This window comes from Halichoerus grypus, chromosome 6 (assembly GCF_964656455.1).
Source record: "Halichoerus grypus chromosome 6, mHalGry1.hap1.1, whole genome shotgun sequence".
In the NCBI taxonomy this organism is placed as follows: domain Eukaryota; kingdom Metazoa; phylum Chordata; class Mammalia; order Carnivora; family Phocidae; genus Halichoerus; species Halichoerus grypus.
The window spans coordinates 164,457,005-164,481,026 of NC_135717.1; the positions used below are offsets into that span (position 1 = coordinate 164,457,005).

Below are 24,022 nucleotides of genomic sequence, written 5' to 3' on the forward strand. Positions count from 1 at the left end.
GGCTCCGGTCCTGATCCCAGGGTCCTGGGATCCAGCCCCACGTCCAGCTCCTGGCTCAGTGGGGAGCCTACTTCTCCCTCTGCCTCTCCCCCTGCTCGTGCTCTCTCTCTCTCTCTCTGTATCTCTGTGTCTCGAATGAATAAATAAAATCTTTTAAAAAATTTTTTAAAAAATAGAATGGAATGGTGCTGGTAAAGGATTCACGAAGGTTTCACCCTTCTGTGTGACAATTCGACCTTCAGTTAAACTTTCTGTTTTCTGGTCCTCTGAAACCTGATAAAGATAGAATGTCAACTATGTCATTAGGCAACCTTACTCGTATTAAAGCAATGGCATCTGGCACAACTCTAAATACTTAGCCTTGGGCTTCTCTGAGGGGGAAGACTCTCCTTGGTCCCTGGTGGGGTCCGTGGAAGTTATGCGTGTGGGTTCGTTCCAAGAATGATCTGGCTCCTGAGGAGTATGAGACTTCTAAGTCAGGACAGCTATCACGTGGGGCTGACGTGAGTCTTCTTTCCACACACCTGAGCTGTAACTTGCCTCCAGGGGGCTTGGGAGAAGCACCTGTGTGGATTGCCGCACAGAGTATTGCAAGGACTCCCAGGGAGGTGCAATGCCTAGTTCAGCCCTGCTCCAAGCATTGTTCTTGATCTGTATCCTTCCCAGTGAATCCGACACCAAATGTGGCCCCCAGTAGTCTTACGGAGTCTCAGTATCTAGTTGTACCCCAAAGACCCCTAGGAGATGTTGCACATGGTAATATAGATAGCTTATACCTGAGCTAGGTAGAAAAGGACTAACTGAATAGAATAGAATCGTATGATCTATTCAGTTTGAGATTTAGTTATCTGCACCTATGAGAAATCTTATTCCTACCCTGAGGTCGTAGCATAGGTTTTCCTGTTTCCCCTGTGACAGCTGATGCAAGTAGCAGGCATGCGGCCGTCCAGACAGGGATGCACACCTCTGTGCCACCAGCCTAGGAAACCAAAATCTATGATGTGATTTCAAATATTTTGGAAGAAGAACCAATCTAAAGTCTTCATCTCACATGTTTCTTTCTTTCTTTCTTTCTTTTTTTTTTTTAAGATTTTATTTATTTATTTGAGAGAGAGCGAAAGCGAGAGAGATCACAGAGGGAGAGGGCGAGGGAGAAGCAGACCCCCGGCTGAGCGGAGAGCCCGATGCGGGGCTCGATCCCAGGACCCTGGGATCATGACCTGAGCCAAAGGCAGACGCTTAACCAACTGAGCCACCCAGGCACCCCATCTCACATGTTTCAAGCAGCTGGTGAGGGACCTGTCTGAGTTTTAGAGGTGGAAGTCTTCCTTAGCCTTAGAGATATCTTTTAATCTACTGAGCCCAATCTTCAGTGAATCCCCATTTCCCTTTTTACAAGCAGTTCCAAAAAGGACAACTAAACCTAGTCGCAAGTGTCCTTGGAGGCTTAGCGTATCTGTCACTTGTTCTAGACGTATCTGCAACATATCTAGACCTGATCCGGATGGGAGACATCTTTAAAGTTGGAGAAAACATTTGTTTCGGTCAAAACTGATCAGAGAAATCGGGAGTCAGAACCTCCTCTTTTGATCTCTTATGTGACAAGAACGCAGCCTCTCCCCACACATTATGTAACAAAACAATGCTCTCACTGAAGGAGCTACTTATTTCTAATGCCCTTGCACCTTCAAAAAGCATAATACTAACAACATCCTTTGCGACCATGTAGATATCTCATAACATTACTCGGACCCTATAAAAAGATGACTAAAGAACCAGGATCTGACCATTTCTGATGTGGTTTTAGTAGAGAAAAAAAAAAGAAAAGTCTTGTAGATATTTATTCCTCAGAGACAGAATTTATAGGAGCCAGAAAACCCGGCCCAAGACTTTTACATTATAATGATAAATCTGTTGGTTTGGGTCAAATCAGGTTATCATTCGAGTTTTCTGTACATTTTGTCTTATTATTTTAAACCTCACTAGATTAAAAAAATACAAAAGTAGGGCGCCTGGGTGGCTCAGTTGGTTAAGTGACTGCCTTCGGCTCAGGTCATGATCCTGGAGTCCCGGAATCGAGTCCCGCATCGGGCTCCCTGCTCAGCAGGGAGTCTGCTTCTCCCTCTGACCCTCCCCGCTCTCATGTGCTCTCTCTGTCTCTCAAATAAATAAATAAAATCTTTAAAAAAAATAAAAATAAAAAAATACAAAAGTAGTATGTGCCTTTTGTAACAAATTAAGCGTAGAGATCTATAAAGAAAAGTGAACAACACCCCTTCTCCCCAGAGCCACCTTTTTAAAGCAACCAATGACAGAAATTTACTGTGTGTCTTTCCACTTCCTTCCCTGTGCTCACATTAATACATATAAAGACATATGGATCATGTAGAATAGTTTGTTTTAAATTCACACTGCATATATTACTCTTCAATTTGCTTTTTTTCACTTGCCACATTATGTACAGCTCTGCAAGTTCTTACATATAGCTCTAACTCATTATTTTTTTAAAAGATTTTATGTATTTATTTATTTGACAGAGAGAGACACAGCGAGAGAGGGAACACAAGCAGGCAGAGTGGGAGAGGGAGAAGCAGGCTTCCCACTGAGCAGGGAGCCCAATGTGGGGCTCGATCCCAGGACCCTGGGATCATGACCTGAGCCGAAGGCAGACACTTAACGACTGAGCCACCCAGGCGCCCCAACTCATTATTTTTTAATAATAACATATTCTTGAAGTATTAGCCCTCTATTGATGGACATTCAGGCTGTTTCCTTTTTTTCCTTTTAAAAATCACTACAAACAATGCTGCAGTAGGTAATGTTGTACATATAAATTCACGTCGGTGCATTTATCTATGTAGGATCTCTGAGTCAAAGGACATGTGAGGTACAGTATTAATTTTAATAGTTACTTTCCCAAAAGCTTGTAGTGATTTATGCTTCTGCCCCTTCCCCAAATTCCTGCCTGCCCTTGATGTTAGCAATTTTTACATTTACATTTTCCAATCTGAGGATGAAATATGGTATCTCTTATCTGTTTGCCCTTTCCTCCCTCTCCTGTCTACTCTCCAGTCTGCAGAGTGATGTTTTTGACAAACAAAATCTTACATTGTCACCTTTCTGCTTAAAACACCTCATGAATTTCCCATCACTCTTAGAACAAAGGCAAAATCCTTAACATGGTCCAAAGCACCTTGTGGTCTAATAGTCTTTCTACCTCTCTGGTGGGCTTGTCTCCCAGCCGGAAGGGCTTTCTCTGGATTGTTCTCAACTCTACTGAGAAATCAAGGTGACACCTTAGGTTGTTGGTACAAGCCTCATAGGGAGTTTTTTAAATGTGACTAACTTATGCCTAAAAGGAGTAATTATTTCTATTTTATTTGCCTTGATGGAGGTGTTTTTCCAGGTGCTTCGGGCAGATCATTTAGGGTAGCACTTGTCAAAAAAAAAAAAAAAAAACATGTCAGGGCAACACCCTGACTCCTGAGGAATAGGGAGAAAGTCTGATCATAAATGTCAGGGGTATTTGCTTCTTGTTTTTAAGTTGGACTTTTAAAAGTAGAAGTTGCCTTTAATGTGCTGGGTTTGCAGAACAAGAAATCTGATTTTCAGTGTGATAACACATTTTTTGACATTAACCAGTACTGTTGGATTTTTAATGACACTTTCATCTTCAAAGCCTTTCACCAACACAGATGGATTAATTATTCTTTTTTTTTTTTTTTTGGTGGTGTGTTAAAAAGACAAGTCTTCAAAGCCATCATCCTTTATCCCTGGAATTGGGGCTCTTCACCTGCCCCCAAGGGAGAAAATAAATTGCATCTTTGTTTTTAAGACAAAAAGAAGAATACAATAGAAATACACTTTTTGCACTATGGAAAAATGGTCTTATATCCTGGGTGGGATTAGAAGAGGTCGGGAAGCAGTGTTTAACCTGTGTTTACAGTAAGCACTGTGAGAAATGACTGGCTAAAAGTGTTTGTTACTGTTCAACCTTTTGATGTGCTCTTAAATAAAAGTATCACACACACATGAAACGTCCTGCGTTCCCCATACGCAGGAGCGTAATACTCGCACCCTTATCTTCGTTGCTAAGGTATATTCCTTTCCTCGTCTCTTCGAAAAACGTCTAATGGGGTTTTTAAAAGATTGGGTTTTGGAGAAGTAAACCCTCAAGCCTCCCCTGAGGTCCCCTTTTGCTTGACACATCTTATAACCACAAGGGAGCAGTCTTTCCTTTGATGAGGTCTTCCCTCCACCTCCACAGAAATGGAAGAGCAAGGGTAAGTTTGCAAACAGTCTGAAAGCTCTTTCCATTAGCCCTGGACGCCGGAAACCACAAAGGGCAGTCAAGTTTTGATTTTCAAGGAGAAAGCCTCTGGTAAACTTTCGCTCAGCCGCCAGATCTGTGGGTTCCTGGGAGGGGCTCTTTTGAAACCTGGAAGATTCCTATACTCTTGAAGACCCAGAGCGGTGGATTACAGTAATTGAAAAGCTTGGGTGACTTTGAAAGATTACCCTGTTTGGTGTACGCTCACATTTCCAGGCTAAGGGGCCGAGCAGAGGCATCCCTTTTGTTATCTGTTGAAATACGAAGATCAGAGGGGAAGACAGGGTTTGAAGTGTGGATTAGGGGGTCCCAAATCTTTGCCTATTACCTCCGTCTGGAGCTTTATAAATGATCGAGGAGTGCAATGAATTTAGGGAATCATGCAGAGTTTCCCTGAAGCCTGTCCTGGAACCAGACACTTCTTTAAAGTCCATCTGAATGGACCAGCAGATGATCTACGCTTCGAAGATTTTAAGTCTCATCTTCTAAGAGATTAGTCTCTTGGGTTGATCTGTTTGCTTTTCGGCGAGGGAATGGAGAAACGTAAACCGGCCGGCCTGCTGCCCTCGCCGTACCACCTCCTCACCGTGCCCCCGGACCTGCCGGGGACCCTGCCCCGCCTCCCTCTCAGGGACCCGCTCACGGTCTCCCGGCGCCTGGACGCCGCGTGTGGGCCGCGGGCGCCCGGGGGCTGCGCCGCGAGGCCGCCCTGCCGGCCCCTGCCGCTGGAGGGCGCCCTGGAGCCCGCCTTCCTCCGCCGGCGCAACGAGCGCGAGCGGCAGCGGGTGCGCTGCGTGAACGAGGGCTACGCGCGCCTGCGAGACCACCTGCCCCGGGAGCTGGCCGACCGGCGACTCAGCAAGGTGGAGACGCTCCGCGCCGCCATCGGCTACATCAGGCACCTCCAGGAGCTGCTGGAGCGCCACGGCCGGGGGCAGGAGGGCCCCGCCGGCGCCCGCACTCCGCGCCCGGCCGAGTGCAACAGCGACGGCGAGTCCAAGGCCTCGTCGGCGCCTTCGCCCTGCAGCGAGCCCGAGGAGGCGGGCAGCTAGCGAGCGCCCGGCCCGGCCCCCCGCGCGCCCCCTCCCCTGCGCGCCCCCCGCCCTGCGCGCCCCCCGCCCTACGCGCCCGAGGAGTCGGGCTGAAGAGTCTCTCCCAGGGTGGTTTGCATTTTTTTGCTCTCGCTTTTTTTCTCCAGAACTAAATCTTAGGAAGAAGAAATGCGTGTTTTACGGGGTGGGCGGGGGGGTGTATTTTGACATTCTGGTTGCCCTCCTCCCCCCACCCGCCTTATTGGTTATGCGCCTGCAAACTCAAAGGTGCTTATTACGGAAATTCTACGGTCCTTCTCAAGTGCACACGGTACCGGATTCTGAGCACCTCATTATTCTAAAAACTCAAGAGGGCGACAACGACAGGAATTTGCCACAGCCCGCGGTGTGGGTACAATATGTACATGAATAACGAATTAAATCCAACCTTAACCAACGGAGAACTTTCCAAATAAATAAATAAATGACAGCCCTTAGGACGAGAGGAACGTTTTCCTGCATGCTTTCCTTTGAGAATTGCATTTGAAATTGACACTGTCACTTTGGGTGAAGGTGACTCCAAGCTGCCGCTTGAGCAAACGCCCATTTGCCAGGGCCTGCTGGACCAGCGCGTGCCCTTGGCTGAGTACGTGCACCGCGGTGCTCGAGAACACCAGGGCCGTATTTTGATACTGCCAGCTTTATCCAAAAGTGGCTGTTTGGACACTTCATAGCGTTGAGGAAGTAATCAGATTTGGATGAAAACTTCTCAGTCGTTTCTGTCCGCTGGTTTTTTATTTTCCTTTTCTTTCCATCTCTCTCTGTAGTTCTCACTCCATCTAACCTTTGGTTAAGTTAAAGTGACACCCCTGATTAAAAAAAAAAAAAAAAAGAAATGTGTAGATGGTTGAAGAGGGTGGCCTGGGGCACCTGGCTGGCTCAGTAGGTTAAGCGTCTGCCTTCAGCTCAGGTCATGATCCCAGGGTTCTGGGATCGAGCCCCACATCGGGCTCCCTGCTCAAGGAGAAGCTTGCTTCTCCCTCTCCCACTCCCCCTGATTGTGTTCCCTCTCTTGCTGTCTCTCTGTCAAATGGATAAATAAAATCTAAAAAAAAAAATGAAGAGGGTGGACTGAAGGTATGTTCTCAAACTTTCATCATCATGAGGGCCTCTAGGTATGCGGAAATTATCTAGTGACTTTGGCTTTGTTCTTGGTCTTTGAAAAACATTTAATTTTAGTCAATTTTGTCTTAGAGACAATTATGAAATTCAGTAGATAAGTCAAATGCTTGTTGACATATGAAGATAAACTTCCTCTCTCTAAAGAGGTTTTCTAATATCCTGAATTGACCTTTCCACAGAGGCAGTCCTGGTATGGGGGTGGGGAGTGGGGCCAGCACACCGGCAAGGAGAGAAAACTACTCATGGGGAGCCCTTTCAGGGCATGATTTAATCCCCACACGGGCCTCATGAGCTAGGTTTTAGTACCTCCTTTTTACAGATATGTCAACTGGGGGAAGCTAATATGCGATATGAATATCTTTTACGTGCCTCGAATTCTGTTGTGTGCTTTTTACATGTTGTCCTATTTCATTCTCATTCATCCTAGTGAGGTATTACACATATGCTGTGGTTAAAAAAGGGTGGGGGGGCTTGCGTGGGTTTGTATTGCTGTGGTTAGTTGAGCTGAGATTCAATCCTGAGTTTGACCCTAAAGCCCAGACTTGCTGTGTCTCTTACCCTGTCCTCCCTTGCTCCCTTATTTGTTAGCCAAGTGACAGAGCAAACATTTTTTAATTGCTCAGCAACTCCATTTCCTCATCTGTAGGTTTCACAGGAGAAGTGTAGATGAAAGACCATGGTAATCTGCAAGGTACTATTCAATGGTAAATTAGTCAGGTTTTAATCCTTTGGAGAAAATACTATTACTCAATTCTATGGGGAGGAAAGCCTGGTTGAAAATGATCTCTAGGTAGAGTTAGTGTGATTTCTTCAGTGCGTTAGGAGGAGGACAGAGTAATCACATGGCATTAGGATTTTACCTTCTATTGTAAGGTTCCAGGGGACATGACCTGTGGAAGCTGAATCCCTGTTAAGACATATAATTACTAATATTTGTAACAATGAGTTATAATGGAGTCTGTGTTTCTGGTGGCACAGATAAATGCTTTACAATGATTCACAACAAATATTTACTTTTTCTTAAGAACTGGGCAGAGCCTTTTGGTTTGAAGGAGCAAGATGTAACCTTGCTCTTTGCCATTCCTGGGTTACAGCCTTACCAACATCTGTCATGTATCCATTTTGGTCTCCAGGCCGGTTGTTATTCCCTATGGAGGTTTCAGTGAAGCAAGCCTCTGTGAGATATATTTACTATTGGGGGGGGGGGCGGGAAGGAAAACACCCATGTTACCTCCCTGGCTGAATTGGAGGAGAGAGTAATTCACCAAGTTGTTGAGAACCTTGAGAAACTTTTTAGGGGTCTTTGATAGTTCCCTCGTTCTGCTCCAGCCATGGTCGGCACCTTGATGTTCTCTTTTCTACAGTAGGAATAATAACAATAAAAGAGTATATTTTGTTTATATACTGTGGTTGCTTTTAAATGCAAGAAAATGAAATAAAGACTTTTTTCTTCATTTACTTCTCTAAAATAAATGCATAAAACGTGTGAACAAATATAATATACCTTGAGATGAGTGGTTTATAAAGAAAAGGACAAAGGCAGTTTTAAAAGAGAATTTTATTCCAGGGGTGCCTGGGCAGGTCAGTTGGTTGAGCGTCTGACTCTTGATTTTGGCTCAGGTCATGATCTCAGGGTCATGAGATCAAGCCCAGACTGAGCACGGAGCCCGCTTGGGATTCTCTCTCTCCCTCTTCCTCTATCCCTCCCCCACAAAATAAATAAATAACAATTTTAAAAGAGAATTTTATTCTGGATAAAAATGCCTTGAGATTTTTCATGTGGTTTTGTTTGAAGCCCTACTAAAAATAAGGCAATGATTTTGAGAAGGCTTTTGAAAAAAAAAAAAATCAGGCAGTTTTTCTGGAACCTTCCAGATGGCCTACAGGAGGAGCACTAATTCAGGAATGAGACCTTTTAAAATGTTCAATCTTCCCTTTTCCTGTGGATGGATGCTTAATTAACCATTAGACAATTTGACTCTTGGAAAAAACAAAATAAATGACCAAAAAGTTACGTAGAAACAACGTGGTGAGCAGAGTTTTATGGAAACGGTGCTTCATGACAGGAGAAACATTCACATGTCCTTTAAGATCTTCCATGTTGTTTTTGGCCACTCAGCCCAGACGCATCCATTAGATTATCCTGTATTGCTTATTGGAATATTCCCTGTGGTTCATAACTCTGACTAATGGCAGCAACTCCCCGCAGCACGCCTCCCCAAGGCTACAAAGGAGGAGGGGCTGTAACGCGGTGTGCCCTGGATAGGGCCTGGTTCAGCACTGCCATTCACTGGCCTGGTGACCTTGGGCAGGCCCCCGATTTCTGTGGTCTGGGTGGTCCTCTATGCTAGGACACTTAAAGTTTAGATTGCATGATCTTTTAGGCTTTTCCAGCTCTAGAACGCCCTTCACCTCACATGTGCCCCATCCTGGACTCGAGGAAATGAACGTAAGACAAGCCCGCTTCCTGCCACATAGAGCGGCAACTCTGTTTCTCTATCATCTTTTTCCACTAGAGAGATCCAATTCCAGGGCAGGAATTACTTTTTTTTTTTTTTTTTTTTTTTTTTTGAGTCTAGTTGCTGTTACAATGCCTCGTTTTATTTTATTTTATTTTTAAAGATTTTTATTTATTTATTTGACAGAGAGAGACACACAACGAGAGAGGGAACACAAGCAGGGGGAGTGGGAGAGGGAGAAGCAGGCTTCCCGCCGGGCAGAGAGCCCGATGCGGGGCTTGATCCCAGAATCCCAGGATCAGGACCCTAGCGGAAGGCAGGGGCCTAACGACTGAGCCCCCAGGTGCCCCTACAATGCTTCATTTTTAAAAAAATGCAAGCTGGGGCGCCCGGGGGCCTCAGTCGGTTGGGTGTCTGCCTTCCGCTCAGGTCATGATTTCAGAGCCCTGGGAAAAAGCCCCATGTGGAGCTCCCTGCTCAGCGGAGAGCCTGCTTCTCCCGCTCCCTCTGCCACTCCCTCTGCTCGTGCTCTCTCTCTCTCTCACTCTATGTCAAATAAATAAATAAAATCTTTAAAAAAAAATAGTAAAAAAATGCAAGCTACATAATTTTTTTGTTGGGTGGAATTTGAAGAAGCTTCCAGTCTGGAGGGAAAGTTAACCTATTTCACCTCAGTATGATAAAAAAAAAAGGTATACATGTTATAACTGATGTCCAAAATGAAAAATGTTATCAGGATACAGAGAAAAGAGGGAGTTATTCCAGCCTCAAGTGGGTAGAAAACTAAGAGGAAAGGCAGTATTTGGAAGGTGAAATGGAATGAGGAGTACAGAAGATCCAGGGGCGGGGAACAGGTGCTTAGAAGGCAGGAACTATGTTTAGAGAATAGAAGCTGGGATACAGGAGACTAGAAGCTGGCTGAGACAAGATTCTAGAAGGCATTGAAAGCCAGGTTAAAAAAACTTGAACTACTGACTTTTTTTTTTTTTTTGGTTTGGAGAAAGAGTGAACTGTTCAGTGCTATGGCAGGAAGATGCAGACCTACAGGGCATTGCAGTAATGAAGAGAGAGGGAGGGAGGGAGGACCTCAGCCAAGGCAGTGTCCCTGGAAGTGGGGAAGAGGGATGGGCTGGGAGGTGATGTGGGCCTATCACTGACAGGTGTGGCCACTCAGAGGCTGGAGGTGGGGGAAGAGATAGAGGGAGATGTTAAAGACAACTCTCGTGAGTTCCCATCAACTGAAACCGGGAGCACAGAAAGACAAGCAGATTTAAAAGGTAAAAGCCGTGTGTTAGAGATGGTGGATTACAAATACAGATAGGCTACTTCTGTCCACAAGCAGTTGGAAATGCCAATGTTGAGGTCAGGGGGGAGGTCAAAGACAGCTGGAGACTGGAGAGTCATGCACCTTTGGGCAGTAATAGGAGTGGCGCAGATCTCCCGGGGGGAACATATTGAGGAGAACAAGAGGAGAAAGCTGGGGCAGGCCTCCCTGAAGGAGTGGCAGGTGAAGAAATGGCTTTGAAGAGGACTAAGAAGGAGGGAGAACCAAGCTGCTGTGAGATCATGGCAATTACAAGCAGGCATCATTTTATAGGGAGGAGGGAGTGGCTGACAGCATCATATAAATCAGAGGTGTTAGGGAGTTTAGGTGTGAGGGGGACCCACTGGATTCGGCCACTGAAAGATCACTAGAAACCTTTTTAAGGGCATAAAAAGGGTAGGAGGAGAAAGCAGAGGTGAGGTTGAAGCCTGTCCTTTCAAGATGCTTTGCAGCAAATGAGCAAGAGAGCTGGCATGGTGTAAAGGGAAACCCAGTCTGAGCCTGAGGTCTGAGCCTGAGGTCTTCCAGGCAAAACAGGCTCATCCGTGACAAGGCTTCGAGGAGTCTGAAGTCAGGTGGAGGGGAGGGTCTTAGGAACTGGGGAGATGAAGGAATCGGAAGGACAGTGGGTTGGAAGGGAACCAGTTGAGACTAAGCTAGGTGTTTAAGTCACTGAAGAAGATGGAGCAGGTGTAGACAATGACGATGAACAGGAGAAGAGTTGTTCCTTAGGAACTGCCTGGCTTCAAAGGCATTGAGTTAATAGTGTGCAGTGGCTTAATTAAAACGTTGCATAAAACTCTCCGTGATGACACCACACTTTAAATGATATTTGTATTTATTTTATATTTTATCACTTTGTGACCATATGTAACTCTGGAAAGTTCATCAGCATGTAGTATATGAAATAATGATAATGTATACAACATGTTACCCAAGAGTCTGGCAACAAAGAATAGATGCTCAATAACTTATTAATTTCCTTTTGTCTGTAGCTTCTGAGGTTAAAAAAAGATACTCTTCTTATGTAGAAAAACTTCAGCAGAGGAACCAATATAGAGTAAATGCAGTGGATCAAGGGCTGGAAAGAAAGAGAAAATAGTACCTTATTTTCTTCCCTTTGTGGAATTTCTGGGGACAGGGGAAGGAGAATAAAGTATCCTAGGGAAAAGGAACAGGGCTTGGAGAGTAGAAATGGGATGCCCTTCAGTCATCCAGATGTGGACAGATAGTATCCGCTCCTTTGTCAATACTTTCTGATCTGCAGGTAACATCACATCACCCCTGGACACCTGAACTTAACTCTCATCCTCTTGACTCCAGGGGTTATAATTCTCAGTTGAGTGAGAGAGCAAAGTCCCACGAGGCCAAGGAAAACATTTCATAGGATGAGTCAGTGTTGCCCAGCTATCACCAAGCCAACCAGAGTTTCAGATGGTGCCTTTCAAAAAGCTTTTGAGTGTTTCTGTCTAGACAAAGGTGTTCTTCAAAGCCCCCAAAGTTATCATTGTCATCTCCAAAAATGGGTAGCAATCCCCCTTGTTGCCCAGAGAACGAGATTTTTTTAACAGTTTTTTTTTTTTTAAGATTTTATTTATTTGACATAGAGTGAGAGAGAGAGAGCATAAGCAGGGGAACAGGGGAAGAGGGAGAAGCAGGTTCCCTGATGAGCAGGGAGCCTGACGCAGGGCTTGATCCCAGGACCCTGGGATCATGACCTCAGCCGAAGGCAGACACTTCACCGACTGAGCCACCCAGGTGCCCTGAGAACGAGACTTTTGATGGAAATGTGCACTGGTGGAATCCTTGTCTGCAGAGTGATCACTAAAAAGGCAAACTCTATCTCTGGGCGAGCTCTCTGGACCCTTCTCTATCAGTACCGCCAACCCTGTCATCTCCTCGTCAGGCGGACAGGCTGCTGGGGGAGAGCAGATGGCCTAGAAGGGCTTGACCTCCTCCTTACTGGCCCACGAAACCAGAGAACCATTTCCAGCTCTTTGATTCTTATCGTCGTGTTGTGTGTGTGTGTGTGTGTGTGTGCGCTACTCGCAGGCTCCCTGGGTGGTGAAATGGGTTTTTAATCTTTCCGTAGTTACTTAGCTGCGTCCTTGGGTGCAAACCTGTCAGCAGCCTTTTCATGTTGGGTTACTCACTGCCATTAACCATGGCCAAAATGAAACCACAGATGCTGCAGAGGGAAATGTGTCCAGACAATAAAACTCTCCAAACTGGTTTTTGCCTACAGAGCAAGCCTCGAGGGGGCCACTCCTGACATTTCTCATTTCCCTGACAGTGGGGAAAAAAAAACATCTCTGAAGGAGGAATCCTATCTCACAGTCATGGGACTAGAAAGAGCCTTGAAAATTGACCTGACGCAGCCCTGGGGGTTTTAGTGAAGTGAAGGATTAAATTGTGCAGGGTAGAAGCGTATCTCTTCTCTCCTGAAAGACCTCTAATGACAGAAATTCTCCACCAGCTAACATTTCCTGAGAGCCTACCAGCTGGCAGGCTAACCCTTTATAGGTAGTATTCTCATCTGATCACAGCTATCCTGCGAGGTATGTATTATATGTCACTTCCATTTTAAAGATGAACTGAGGCTCAGGGTGCCTGGGTGGCTCAGTCGTTGGGCATCTGCCTTCGGCTCGGGTCATGACCCCAGGGTCCTGGGATCGAGCCCTGCATCGGGCTCCCTGCTCAGCGGGAAGCCTGCTTCTCCCTCTCCCACTCCCCCCCCGCTTGTGTTTCTGCTCTCGCTATCTCTCTCTCTGTCAAAAAAAAAAATATATATATATATATATATATAATGAACTGAGGCTCAGAGAGGCTAAGTAACATACACAGATTGGTGGTAGCAAACCACGTCTGGTTGGTCTTCATCCATCCATTCATCAATCAGCAACTATTGATTGCCTGCATGGAGCTTAAGTTTAGGAAGAGGAAGAGAGTCAACAAACGAGCATACATATATGTTTCAGGTGGTGATGATGGCTAAGAAGAAAAATAAAGCAGAGATTTTTGTTATTCAATTACTTTTCATCCTTATGGTCAACAAATATCTCTTCTTGCATAGTTCTGAAGCAGCGCTGAGCAGATTCCAATGACTGGATGACTTTGAATCATAACAGCATATTTGAAGACTGACATTAAGTAAGCTCTTCTTGTTCGAGACCCACAGTTACCATACAGCTGAATATCCATCTTAAAAAAAAATGAGGGACAAGTAGAATAAAGTGTATTTGGGGTCCTGGCTGATTAGGGGATCGCAGTCAAGCCCCGTTCACATTCACAGCAAACCAAGCTTGAAGCAGGACATCAGAACACGTCCTGGTATCTATTAGTTTGACATCTGAAGGGAGAGCAAAGTGTTCTCTATGGAAGCCCCTTGACTTCAGCTGCACCTTGATAATGTAGGAAGAACGTGGATTCCAGTCCTAACTTCAGGGCTTATTGGCTGTGTTTCCTTGGGCAAGAGACATTACCTCTCTGAACCGATTTCCTCATCTGTAAAATTAAGGACAGTAACATCTGTTCCTTCTCCTGGGGTTGTGGTAAAGGGGAAACGAGGCTACCTAAGTCAAAGACTCCTACCCAACTGCACATCAGTTCTCTGGAAGATAGGGATAGCTTTGCAGAGAAGTACAAGTACTCTATCCAATCTGAGGGAAATTCTATTCAATGTGAAGTCAGCTGATTAAATTCTCAAGTAGCATGATGGAAATAGTAACATACTAGGTTTTCTCATGTAGTATAATGAGCCATTCCAAAACCTAACAACCACAGCAATGTGTTATTTCTCACAATTGAGACTGTAAGATTGACTGGGAGGTTTATCTGTGGCTCTCCAAGAGGCTCACAGTTGCTGTCCGAACATAGCTAGACTTGCCCGATGGCCCGACATGGCCTCTCTCCGTGTGGTCCTTCATCCTTGAGGAGGGCTGGGCTTCTTTCTATGATGACTTCAGAACAGCAAGAGGACAAGAATGGAGGCTGCCAGCCTTTGGAGGCCAAGGCTCCGGAGTCAATGTCTGCATTCTTTGGGCCAAAGCAGTGCAGATTCAGAGAAGAAACATAGACTCCACCTCTTGGTGGGAGAGACTGCAAAGCGGTGTCCAAGATAGCAGAAATTTCTGTGGCCGTGTTGGCAATTGACCTACCACAAATATTATATGTCATTCTCTGTTTTGAAACAACCTTATTTATTTATTTATTATTTTTAGAGAGGGATGGGGGAGGGGCAGAGGGAGAGAGAGAGAATCTTAAGCATAGGCTCAATGCCCAGCATGGAGCCTGATTCGAGGCTTGATTACGACCCTGAGATCATGACCTGAGCCGAAATCAAGAATCAACCGCCTAATCGACTGAGCCACCCAGGCGTCCCTGAAACAATCTAATTTTAAATGATTTCAAACTTACATTAACATTGCCAGGACAGTACAGAGAACTCCCATACCCCCATTCACCCACATTCCCCAGTTGTTCATACTTTACCGCATTTGTTCCTTTGCCCACTCTAATTAAGTACTAATAATCATTCGTCATTTTGGGGATCTTCAAACATGATGTCCCATCACCCTTCAGCACTCCAGTATGTATTTTTCCCAAACAAAATCTGATGTGTATTTTATCAACACCACCAAGCAATTCTCCAATTCTCAAAGGACACTAACGGGTGTCCTACAATCTAACTCAATTCTGACACGATCTACCTGGAGATGGCCTCAGTCCTGCAAGACTGCCCCCAATGCTGATGTCAACTGCAAGTCCAGGTTGTTACCTGTGATTCTTTTTTTTCTTATTTTATTATGTTATGTTAATCACCATACATTACATCACTAGTTTTTGATGTAGTGTTCCATGATTCATTGTTTGCGTATAACACCCAGTGCTCCATGCAGAACGTGCCCTCTTTAATACCCATCACCAGGCTAGCCCATCCCCCCAGCCCCCTCCCCTCTAGAACCCTCAGTTTGTTTCTCAGAGTCCATAGTCTCTCATGGTTCGTCTCCCGCTCCGATTCCCCCCCCTTCATTTTACCCTTCCTACTATCCTCTTCTTTTTAAAAATATATAATGTATTATTTGTTTCAGAGGTACAGGTCTGTGATTCAAGTCTTACACAATTCACAGTGCTCACCATAGCACATACCCTCCCCAATGTCTATCACCCAGCCACCCCATCCCTCCCACCCCCCACCACTCCAGCAACCCTCAGTTTGTTTCCTGAGATTAAGAATTCCTCATATCGGGCGCCTGGGTGGCTCAGATGGTTAAGCGTCTGCCTTCAGCTCAGGTCATGATCCCAGGGTCCTGGGATCGAGTCCCGCATTGGGCTGCCTGCTCAGCGGGGAGCCTGCTTCTCCCTCTGCCTCTCTCTCTGTCTCTGATGAATAAATAAAATCTTTAAAAAAAAAATTCCTCATATCAGTGAGATCATATGATAGATGTCTTTCAGATTGACTTATTTCGCTCAGCATAACACCCTCTAGTTCCATCCATGTCGTTGCAAGTGTCAAGATTTCATTCCTTTTGATGGCTGCATAATATTCCATTGTATATATACCACATCTTCTTTATCCATTCATCTGTCGATGGACATCTTGGCTCTTTCCATAGTTTGGCTATTGTGGACATTGCTGCTATAAACATCAGGGTGCACGTACCCCTTCTGATCACTACATTTGTATCTTTGTTACCTGTGATTCTTGATGTAGTTTTTTTTGGAATGTTGGTGAGGTTGGTGGGGTCCGGGAGCCGACGACCAAGAGGGAATTCTTGAGACGTCTTCGGTGCAAAAAGGTGGTTCTATTAAAGCACGGGTCCGGCACCCGTGGGCAGAAGAAGCCGCTGCTGTCACTGCTACCTGCTGCCCTGGGACTGTGAGGAGCGAGTGATTATACACCTTGGGGGTGGGAGGAGTGAAGATAAGGGAAGTTCCAAGAGGACTTTCATATGCTAAAGGAGACTCGGGATCCTGGAGGAGTGTTATTATCTGCCCATCTCAAGTATTTGTCAATGGGCTGCCAGTTATAAGGACATTTAATTTTATCTACATTTCCTTCTGCCTTTGTTTCCCGCATTAATTCTTACTCTCTGGTGATAAATCACAAGTTCCTAGGACTCTGCCCCCTTCAAAGGAGGACACCCCCCTCCTTTCTGGTACGATTAATTTGCTAGAGCGGCTCACAGCACTCCGGAAATTAGTTTACTGATGAGATTACTGATTTATTACAAGGGCTGTTAAAGGATACAAATGAAGAGCCAGATGAAAAAATTCAGAGAGGTCTGGAAGGGTCCTGAACACAGAAGCATCTGTCCCTGCGGAGTTTGAGGTACACCCCCTCCCGGCATGTGGTTGCAAACTGGTTCGCCAACCTGGAAATTCTCTGAACCCCATCCTTTTGAGTTTTTATGGAGGCTTCATAACACATGATTGATTAAATCATCAGTCATTGGTGATTGAAGTCAATCTCCAGCTGTTCTCCCCTCCCTGAGATGGGAGGCGGGGCCGAAAGTTACAAGCCTCTAATCACTTGGTTGGTTTCCCCGGCAACCAGCCCCCATCCTTAGGGGCTTTCCAAAGTTCTCTCCTTAACATACACTCAGGTGTGGTTGAAAGCGGCTTGTTATGAATAGCAGACACCTTTATTGTTCTTATCTTAGGAAATTCCAAAGGTTTTAGGAGCTTTGTGCCAGAAATCAGGATGGAGACCAAATATGTATTTCTTATTGTAAATCACAATACCACACAAGGATACTAACATGCACAAACACCAGATCAAGAAATCAACATTTATACATCACTACTGACCAATTTACAGATTCTGTTCAAATTTCACCACTGTCTCAATGATGTCAGTTTTTCCTTTTTGGTCCAGGATCCTATCCAGGAATATACATACATTACCTTTAGTTGTCATGTCGTTCAGACTCCTTCAGTCTGGAACAGTTTGTCACCTTTCCCTGACTTTCATTCCCTTGACAGTTTTGAGGGTTCATGCCTTCATTCTGTAGGAAGACCCTCAGCCTGGGTCCATCTGATGTTTGCGCATGGTCGGAGTCTGGTGCATGACAGAACCTCTCAGAGACGGTGCTGTGCCCTTCCCAGGGCCCCACAGCAGGGGACATGACTTGTCCCATCATTGGCCATGTTAACCATGACCACCTACTTATGTTGGTGTTTGCCTGGTTTCTCTACTTTAAATTCACTTTCCCCTTTGTAGTTGATTAGTATTTGGGGGAGAGAGAGGTAGTCCGACATTAAGCCAATATTCTTGTTCTTCATCAGACTCCCACCAACTAGCCTTGACATTCACTGATAACTCCCACCTGCCCCAGTCACCTCCAGAGTGGTGGCAAATGCTGATTCTCTATTTCCATTAGTCCTTCTGTACTCATTAGTTGGCATTCTCCAAAAAGAAGGGCTTCCTTGGGGCGCCTGGGTGGCTCAGTCCGTTAAGTATCTGACTCTTGATCTCAGCTCAGGTCTTGATCTCAGGGTTGTGAGTTCAAGAACCATGTTGGACTCCACACTAGGTGTGGAGCCTACTTAAAAAAAGGGGGGGGGGCTTCCCTTACTCTCCTATTAATTTACTCATTTATTTTTATCAGTTTGGACTCATTCCAGTTGGTTGTAACCTATTAATTTTATTATTTTTGATAAATGTTCTTAATTGTTGAACTTGTTTCTAATTTGACTGGAGGAGGGGAGGAGCCCTTCAAGCTAGTTCTTTTGACATGTCCCGTCATTCACTGAGCATTCATTATTTTCTGGCACAAGATTTCTCTCTCGTCTGTCTCTCTCTCTTTCACACACACACACACACACACACACAACAGGGATTAAACCCCACAAACGACATGTAAACTTTTGTGTGATTTTACATTTTTGTGGGGAGTCTAGCCTGGTTTTCTTTTTCTTTTTTTATTTTATTTGTCAGACAGAGAGCAAGCAATAGAGAGAGCGCAAGCGCACAAGCAAGGGGAGCAGCAGGCTCCCTGCTGAGCAAGGAGCCAGATGCAGGACTCCATCCTAGGATCTGGGATCATGACTAGAGTGGAAGGGAGACGCCTAACCGACTGAGCCACTCAGACGTCCCTAGCCTGGCTTTCATCAGATTCTCAGAGAAGGTCCCTGACCTCTGAAAGTTTAAGGACGCTGACTAGCACCTCAAGGAATTTCTAGCCATTCTTTCAGATCAGTCATTTTTCAGGTTTCTTACATTGGGTAGCTTGGATTGCTATCTTAATGACTTCCACCCTAAAACAATCTCCAGCTTATGGGAAATGCTCAGTGAATGTTAGCCGTTAAGACTGTAAGGGAGGATTCTCATGCTCAGCGTCTAGGCCCTCCAGCGTCTGAGTCCTGAGTATCTGAGTGGAATTTCCAGTTCAACTTGTTGTAGAACTCACGGAAATAAAGGTAACAACAACACAAAGGTGTTACCTTTTGGGCAGCGAGGAGGCACGTGATTCCTGCTGCTGCCCCAGGTCTTCTGAACCGAGGAGCACAGCCCCCGGGCAGCCCTGGGATGGGAAGGCGTGCCGTGGAATCATGGGAGGGTCCTGCCTCTTTCAGTGTCCTCCCTCCCCGCCCCCCAGGTTGCCAGTGGTTAGTGTCTTCCAGTTAAGGCGGGAAATACGTGTTGTTCCAGCCATGTCACACCCAAGATGATCTCGCTCGCTCTTTCCTGAGAGGCCAGAGCACCTGCGATGTTACCTTCAACGCCTTGTGAAGCGCTTTGTGGCATTCACTTCCCTTTATCTCACTTCACACAATATTTGCTGGAAGCTTCCGGTAGGCAGGACTAGGAATGTTGTTGTTGTTGTTCGTTTTTTTTAATTGCAAGACAATGTGAGATGTAGGAAAAGCTCTCAGCCAAAAGTGAGAGCCCTTCCCTCCGGCCCCACCTCCTCAGCAACTTGATGCGCGATGCTGGACAAGTTGCTGGGCTGGATGATGCGCTGTCACACTCAGTGTTATGTAACTCCATTTTATGTAGTTCCTGTAATTTTTGACTTTTCATTTGTTTACCCTGTTTCCAAGTTTACATGAAGAGCACCATTTAAACCTGTTTCCTCTTTGCGAGAAGGGACCTTGTCTCCCTTCGTTCTCCCAGGACCTGGAAGAGTATTCCCGCAGAGCAGATGCGGTGAAGCAGGCAGGCACCGTCCTGCTCTCATGGTGCCCACCTTCTTCCGGGGAAGACAAAACAAAGAGAAGTACAAACTTCCAGTCAAAAATAAGTAAGTCACGGGGATAAGTAGGGGATAAGTACGGCAGAGGGAATATAGTCAGTAATATTGTAATAACTTTGTATGGTGGCAGATGGTGGCTACATTGATGGCAGTGAGCTTCCCTCACTACATTATACATTCACATGTAGTGAATGTATAAATGTATATGACTGTCGAACCAACCACTATGTTGAACACAGTGAAACTAATATTAATACTGTATGTCAACCATACTGCAATTAAAAATACATTGTAATAGCTTTGTAAGGTGACAGATGGTAACTAGACTTACTGGGATCCTTTTGTAATGTCTAGAAATATTGAATCCCTGATGTACACTTGACACTAATAGGATTTGTATGTCAATTATGCTTCAATTAAAAAAAAAAGAAATAAGGAATACAAATATTCAAAGAGCATTCTTTAGTTGAAACTGCATTTAGCAAGGTAAGCTTCCTGGGGGTTTTTCAGTGGGTTTGTACTGACATGAAATCTGTTAAGGGCATAAATCATTGGAGAATCACATAACCATTACCTTGAGTTGGGAGCAGGGAGCCCGATGTGGGACTCGATCCCAGGACTCGAGGATCATGACCTGAGCTGAAGGCAGTCGCTTAACCAACTGAGCCACCCAGGCGCCCTTGAGGATCTTTATAACACAAGCTCTTGCAAAAGTTTGGTGGAAGAATATTTACTCTCCTAGGACAGTGGGTAATAAAACGAGAATAGTGTGAAAAATAGGAATAATTGTATCTACTTCAGAGAATCGTTCTGAGGTTAAAGTGAGTCACGATACGTGAAAGGTTGAGCCCAGTGCCTGTACGCGGAAAACGTTATGTAATGGTAGCTGTTGTTTTGCTGTTAAAATAGCCACTCGCCCAAATATCCTATTGAAACTGCACTAGTGATTTGCTGGGCACTAAGTGCAATGGATCTTTCTCAGATTTCCTTTTCTCTGCAGCACTGAACGAGGTTAACAGAGAAACATGCTCCCATTTCTGTGCCCACACTGGATGATAACAGTTTATACATCTGTTCCCGCTCGGTCGCAGCAGACCGTGAGCCTTGAGGGCAGGGACCGGGTCCCTAGCCCCAGCATTCAGGACAGAGCCTGGCTCGTTGTGGTTCTCAGGAAGTGCTGACGGGCTGAGAGTGTGCCACCAAGGCAGAGGTGGTTCTGCTGGCCCTGTGTCCTGGCCTTGGCTTCTATTTCTCCTCTCGTCAATAAGCAGAGCTGCACTCTCAGCCCTCTCCTCCTCTCTAACCTGGTTCTCTCGCAAATCTCATTTTCTCTGAAATCTAATCACCTGTCTAGAGTCTCTCTTCTGAGCTCCTGTAACAACTTCAGCTGCTATCTTGAGGTCCTGTAGCACCTTCAGTTCAACAGGGCTAACTCCTCACAGCCCTTCAGAGGTCAGTTTCCCCCTGCACTTTCTGGTTTCTGAGAGGGGACCACCTGTGTTCAGTACCCCAGCCACAAAGTCCTGGATTCACTGTCAACTCCTTTTTCTAGACTTCCACCGTCTTACCTCCTCTACAAGCTACGAATCCTCGGGTTGCAAGAAAATTCAACTCAAACTGACTTAGGAGCAAATAAAAAATTTTCTTACATAACTGGGAAATCCAAGGATATTCTGCTTCCACACACAGATGAGTCCATCCAGTTCAAATCTGAAATCACAGGGACTCTCCTGCTTTTCTCTCCCTTGGCTCTACTTTCCTTTATGTGGGCTCCATTCTCAGGCAAGTTTGCTCATGTGGCAAGATGGCTGCCAACAAGTCCAGGCTTACATCATATCCTCAGCAACACCAGGGGCAAGAGAGCACCCTGTTCTCAGGTAATAATAGAAAAACTCCCTGGATTAGCTTTTATTCTAACTGGATCAGGTGCCAATTCCTCAAGCAGTTTCTGGGGCTGGGAGCTTGAGGTGGAGGAAGTGATGCTGAGTATCCAGGTCTGGGTATAGGGGTGGAGTCGATTCACCCCAACCACATGAACAGAGAATGGGGGTGGAATGGTTGTCTAAGAAATATATGGGTTCCATCACCAGGAGGAAAGAGGACTTACGTGGGGCAGGATATCAACTAAGGAGACACCTGCCACAGTCTGAGAGATGGCAGACAAGGATCTGACCAGGTAAGTGATGTAGGTACAGAAAATGAAGAGAAGCATCTCAGAGATACCCAGGAGTTAGAATTGACAAGACTTGAATGAGGGTAAGAGAGAGGCAGGAAGCCAAATGACATTAATTTCTGGCTTTGATGATTGGTGGGTGGTAGAGCCTTTTCTGAGACCGAGAAGAGATTTTAAAGGAGGAATGGTGATGACTGAGTTTACATGCTGAGTTTGAGATGTTTATGAATCCTCAGGTAGAGATGTCCAGCGGATGTGGGTTGGAAATGAACGTGGCGTTACCAGCCATAGTGATGGTTGGAGTCACGGAAATGGGTGAAAATGAGCCATGATGAATGTGCATAACGAAAAGAGGGCCAAGATCTGGCCCAGTGAAAACGTTTTAAGGAGTTTGCCAAGAGTGGTTAATAGCCTCAAATCCTGCAGAAGGTAAATAAAAGCTAAATTGGTCCATCTAATTAGCAACTACAAAGTAACTGGTGACTTTGGTGAGTAGTTTCATTGGAATGATAACGGCACAAGCTAGGATTAAGGAGAATCAAGGATGGGTTGGGAGCTGAGGAAGCACAGGCTTAGGGCGAAGGCATCCCTCTGAAGGAGGCTGGGATGGAAGATAGGCCGGAATACAGTGTCTTTTCCCTAAAGCACGTATTCTTTGTGCTTATCAGTCAACACCTCAATTATTATTATTATTTTAAAAGATTTTATTTATTTGACAGAGAGAGAGGGAACACAAGCAGGGGGAGTGGGAGAGGGAGAAGCAGGCTTCCCGCTGAGCAGGGAGCCTGATGCAGGGCTCGATCCCAGGACCCTGATGCGGGGCTCGATCCCAGGACCCTGGGAACATGACCTGAGCCCAAGGCAGACGCTTAACGACTGAGCCATCCAGGCGCCCCTCAATTGTTTTCATTAGCTTTTGCTTTTTAAACATATGCACGTCTGTTCCACATTCTCAAATAGACTCTAAGTTCTTGAAGGTAGCAAATGACTTTATCTGTGTGAACTTCATTAAGACTGGGAACAGTACGCTGCCCACAGTAAGAATAAAATGATTGATAAAACATGGATTTGGGGCCTGAGTAAAGGGTATCCTTACATCAGCGACCCGGCCAAGTGTCTTGGTGCCTGACTCCCCAGTTTTTGTCCCACTCTGGGAAATAAACGTGTAGCAACTGAGCTGAGGCAAAGTCCAGAATAGCTTCTCAAACTAACATGCTACAAGTGGGCAAGGGTTCTAGGGTGCTGAGTCCCTGGAGGTCCTTGGTGTTTTGAGGGCTACCTGTAATTTACTGACCTGTGGACTATAAAACAAGGGAAAAGGAGAGGCCTGCTTTACACACATTCATCAAGCAGAATAAAACCTTAACAGTTCATCACAGAATCCTTAATGGTGGTCAGAATCTGGCCTGCCTCAGCAAGGCCAAACAAATCCCATTTAAAAGAAATTTTGGTGAGTGCTCAGAGCAGTAAAAGTTCCAGACTGGACTTGGCTGGTTCTTGTACTGAATAGGAAAAGCAGCACAAAATGGTTATATGAGGTAGTGTGACATCAGGAAAACAGCATTAAACTCGATAGCCGAAACACCTAGTTCTCTATGCCTTTATGTCATTAGCTGGGTGCCCTTGGGCTAGCTGCTGGACCTTTCTGAGACTGTATTCTTATTTGTTATAAGGGGATAGTACCTACTTTGCCAACCTCATTAAACTCCAGTGAATGGCTCACAGAATCCTCCTTCCCTCCTAAGAACTCAAACTGGATGTAAAAATACTGGGTACAACTACAGAGCGGGAATGGTGATTTTTAATGTGTTAAGTACTACTATATGCTTGGCACTTTGTTTATTCACTACATATTCACAAGCTGCAACTTAAATCACCACTCACTTCTCTGTGACACGCCCCTCCCCCCTAACATTCTCCTCTCCTTGGATCACTGGTGTGTCAGATACCAGATACCAGTTCTAGGGCAAGAGCTTCTAAAGATCCGGATCTATTCAAACGACGTGGCATACTCCAACGTGCCTGATTGATAATTAACAGCATTGTCATCATGAACAAATCCAGATGGCCACAAATCACGCTCTCTGGATATAAAAATCCCACATAGTCAAGCACTAGAGCAGATGCAAAAACAATGATGTGAGAAATAAGTATAGGATGGGTTGTGTTAAGTTGTGTGTTGGAATTCCAAGCACAAGGAATGGTACATTTCTCAGCAACAGAGGTGGAGTCTGCAGGGAATTTTCAGAAATGGGAAACAGAAAAACTTTCTAACGAACACGAGGAAACTGGCAGTCTCAAGGAGAAAAAATAAGCTAAAAAAAAG

The 24,022-nt window shown here is 45.3% G+C and overlaps 1 protein-coding gene across 1 annotated transcript; it reads left to right on the forward strand.

Moving 5' to 3' along the window:
- Window positions 1-4,863: 4,863 nt before the first annotated feature.
- On the forward strand, window positions 4,864-6,440 carry ASCL4 (achaete-scute family bHLH transcription factor 4). Its single transcript, XM_036093495.2, has one exon. The coding sequence runs from the start codon at window positions 4,864-4,866 to the stop codon at window positions 5,380-5,382; it is 519 nt and encodes a 172-aa protein (XP_035949388.1). The 3' UTR covers window positions 5,383-6,440.
- The last annotated feature ends 17,582 nt before the right edge of the window (window positions 6,441-24,022 follow it).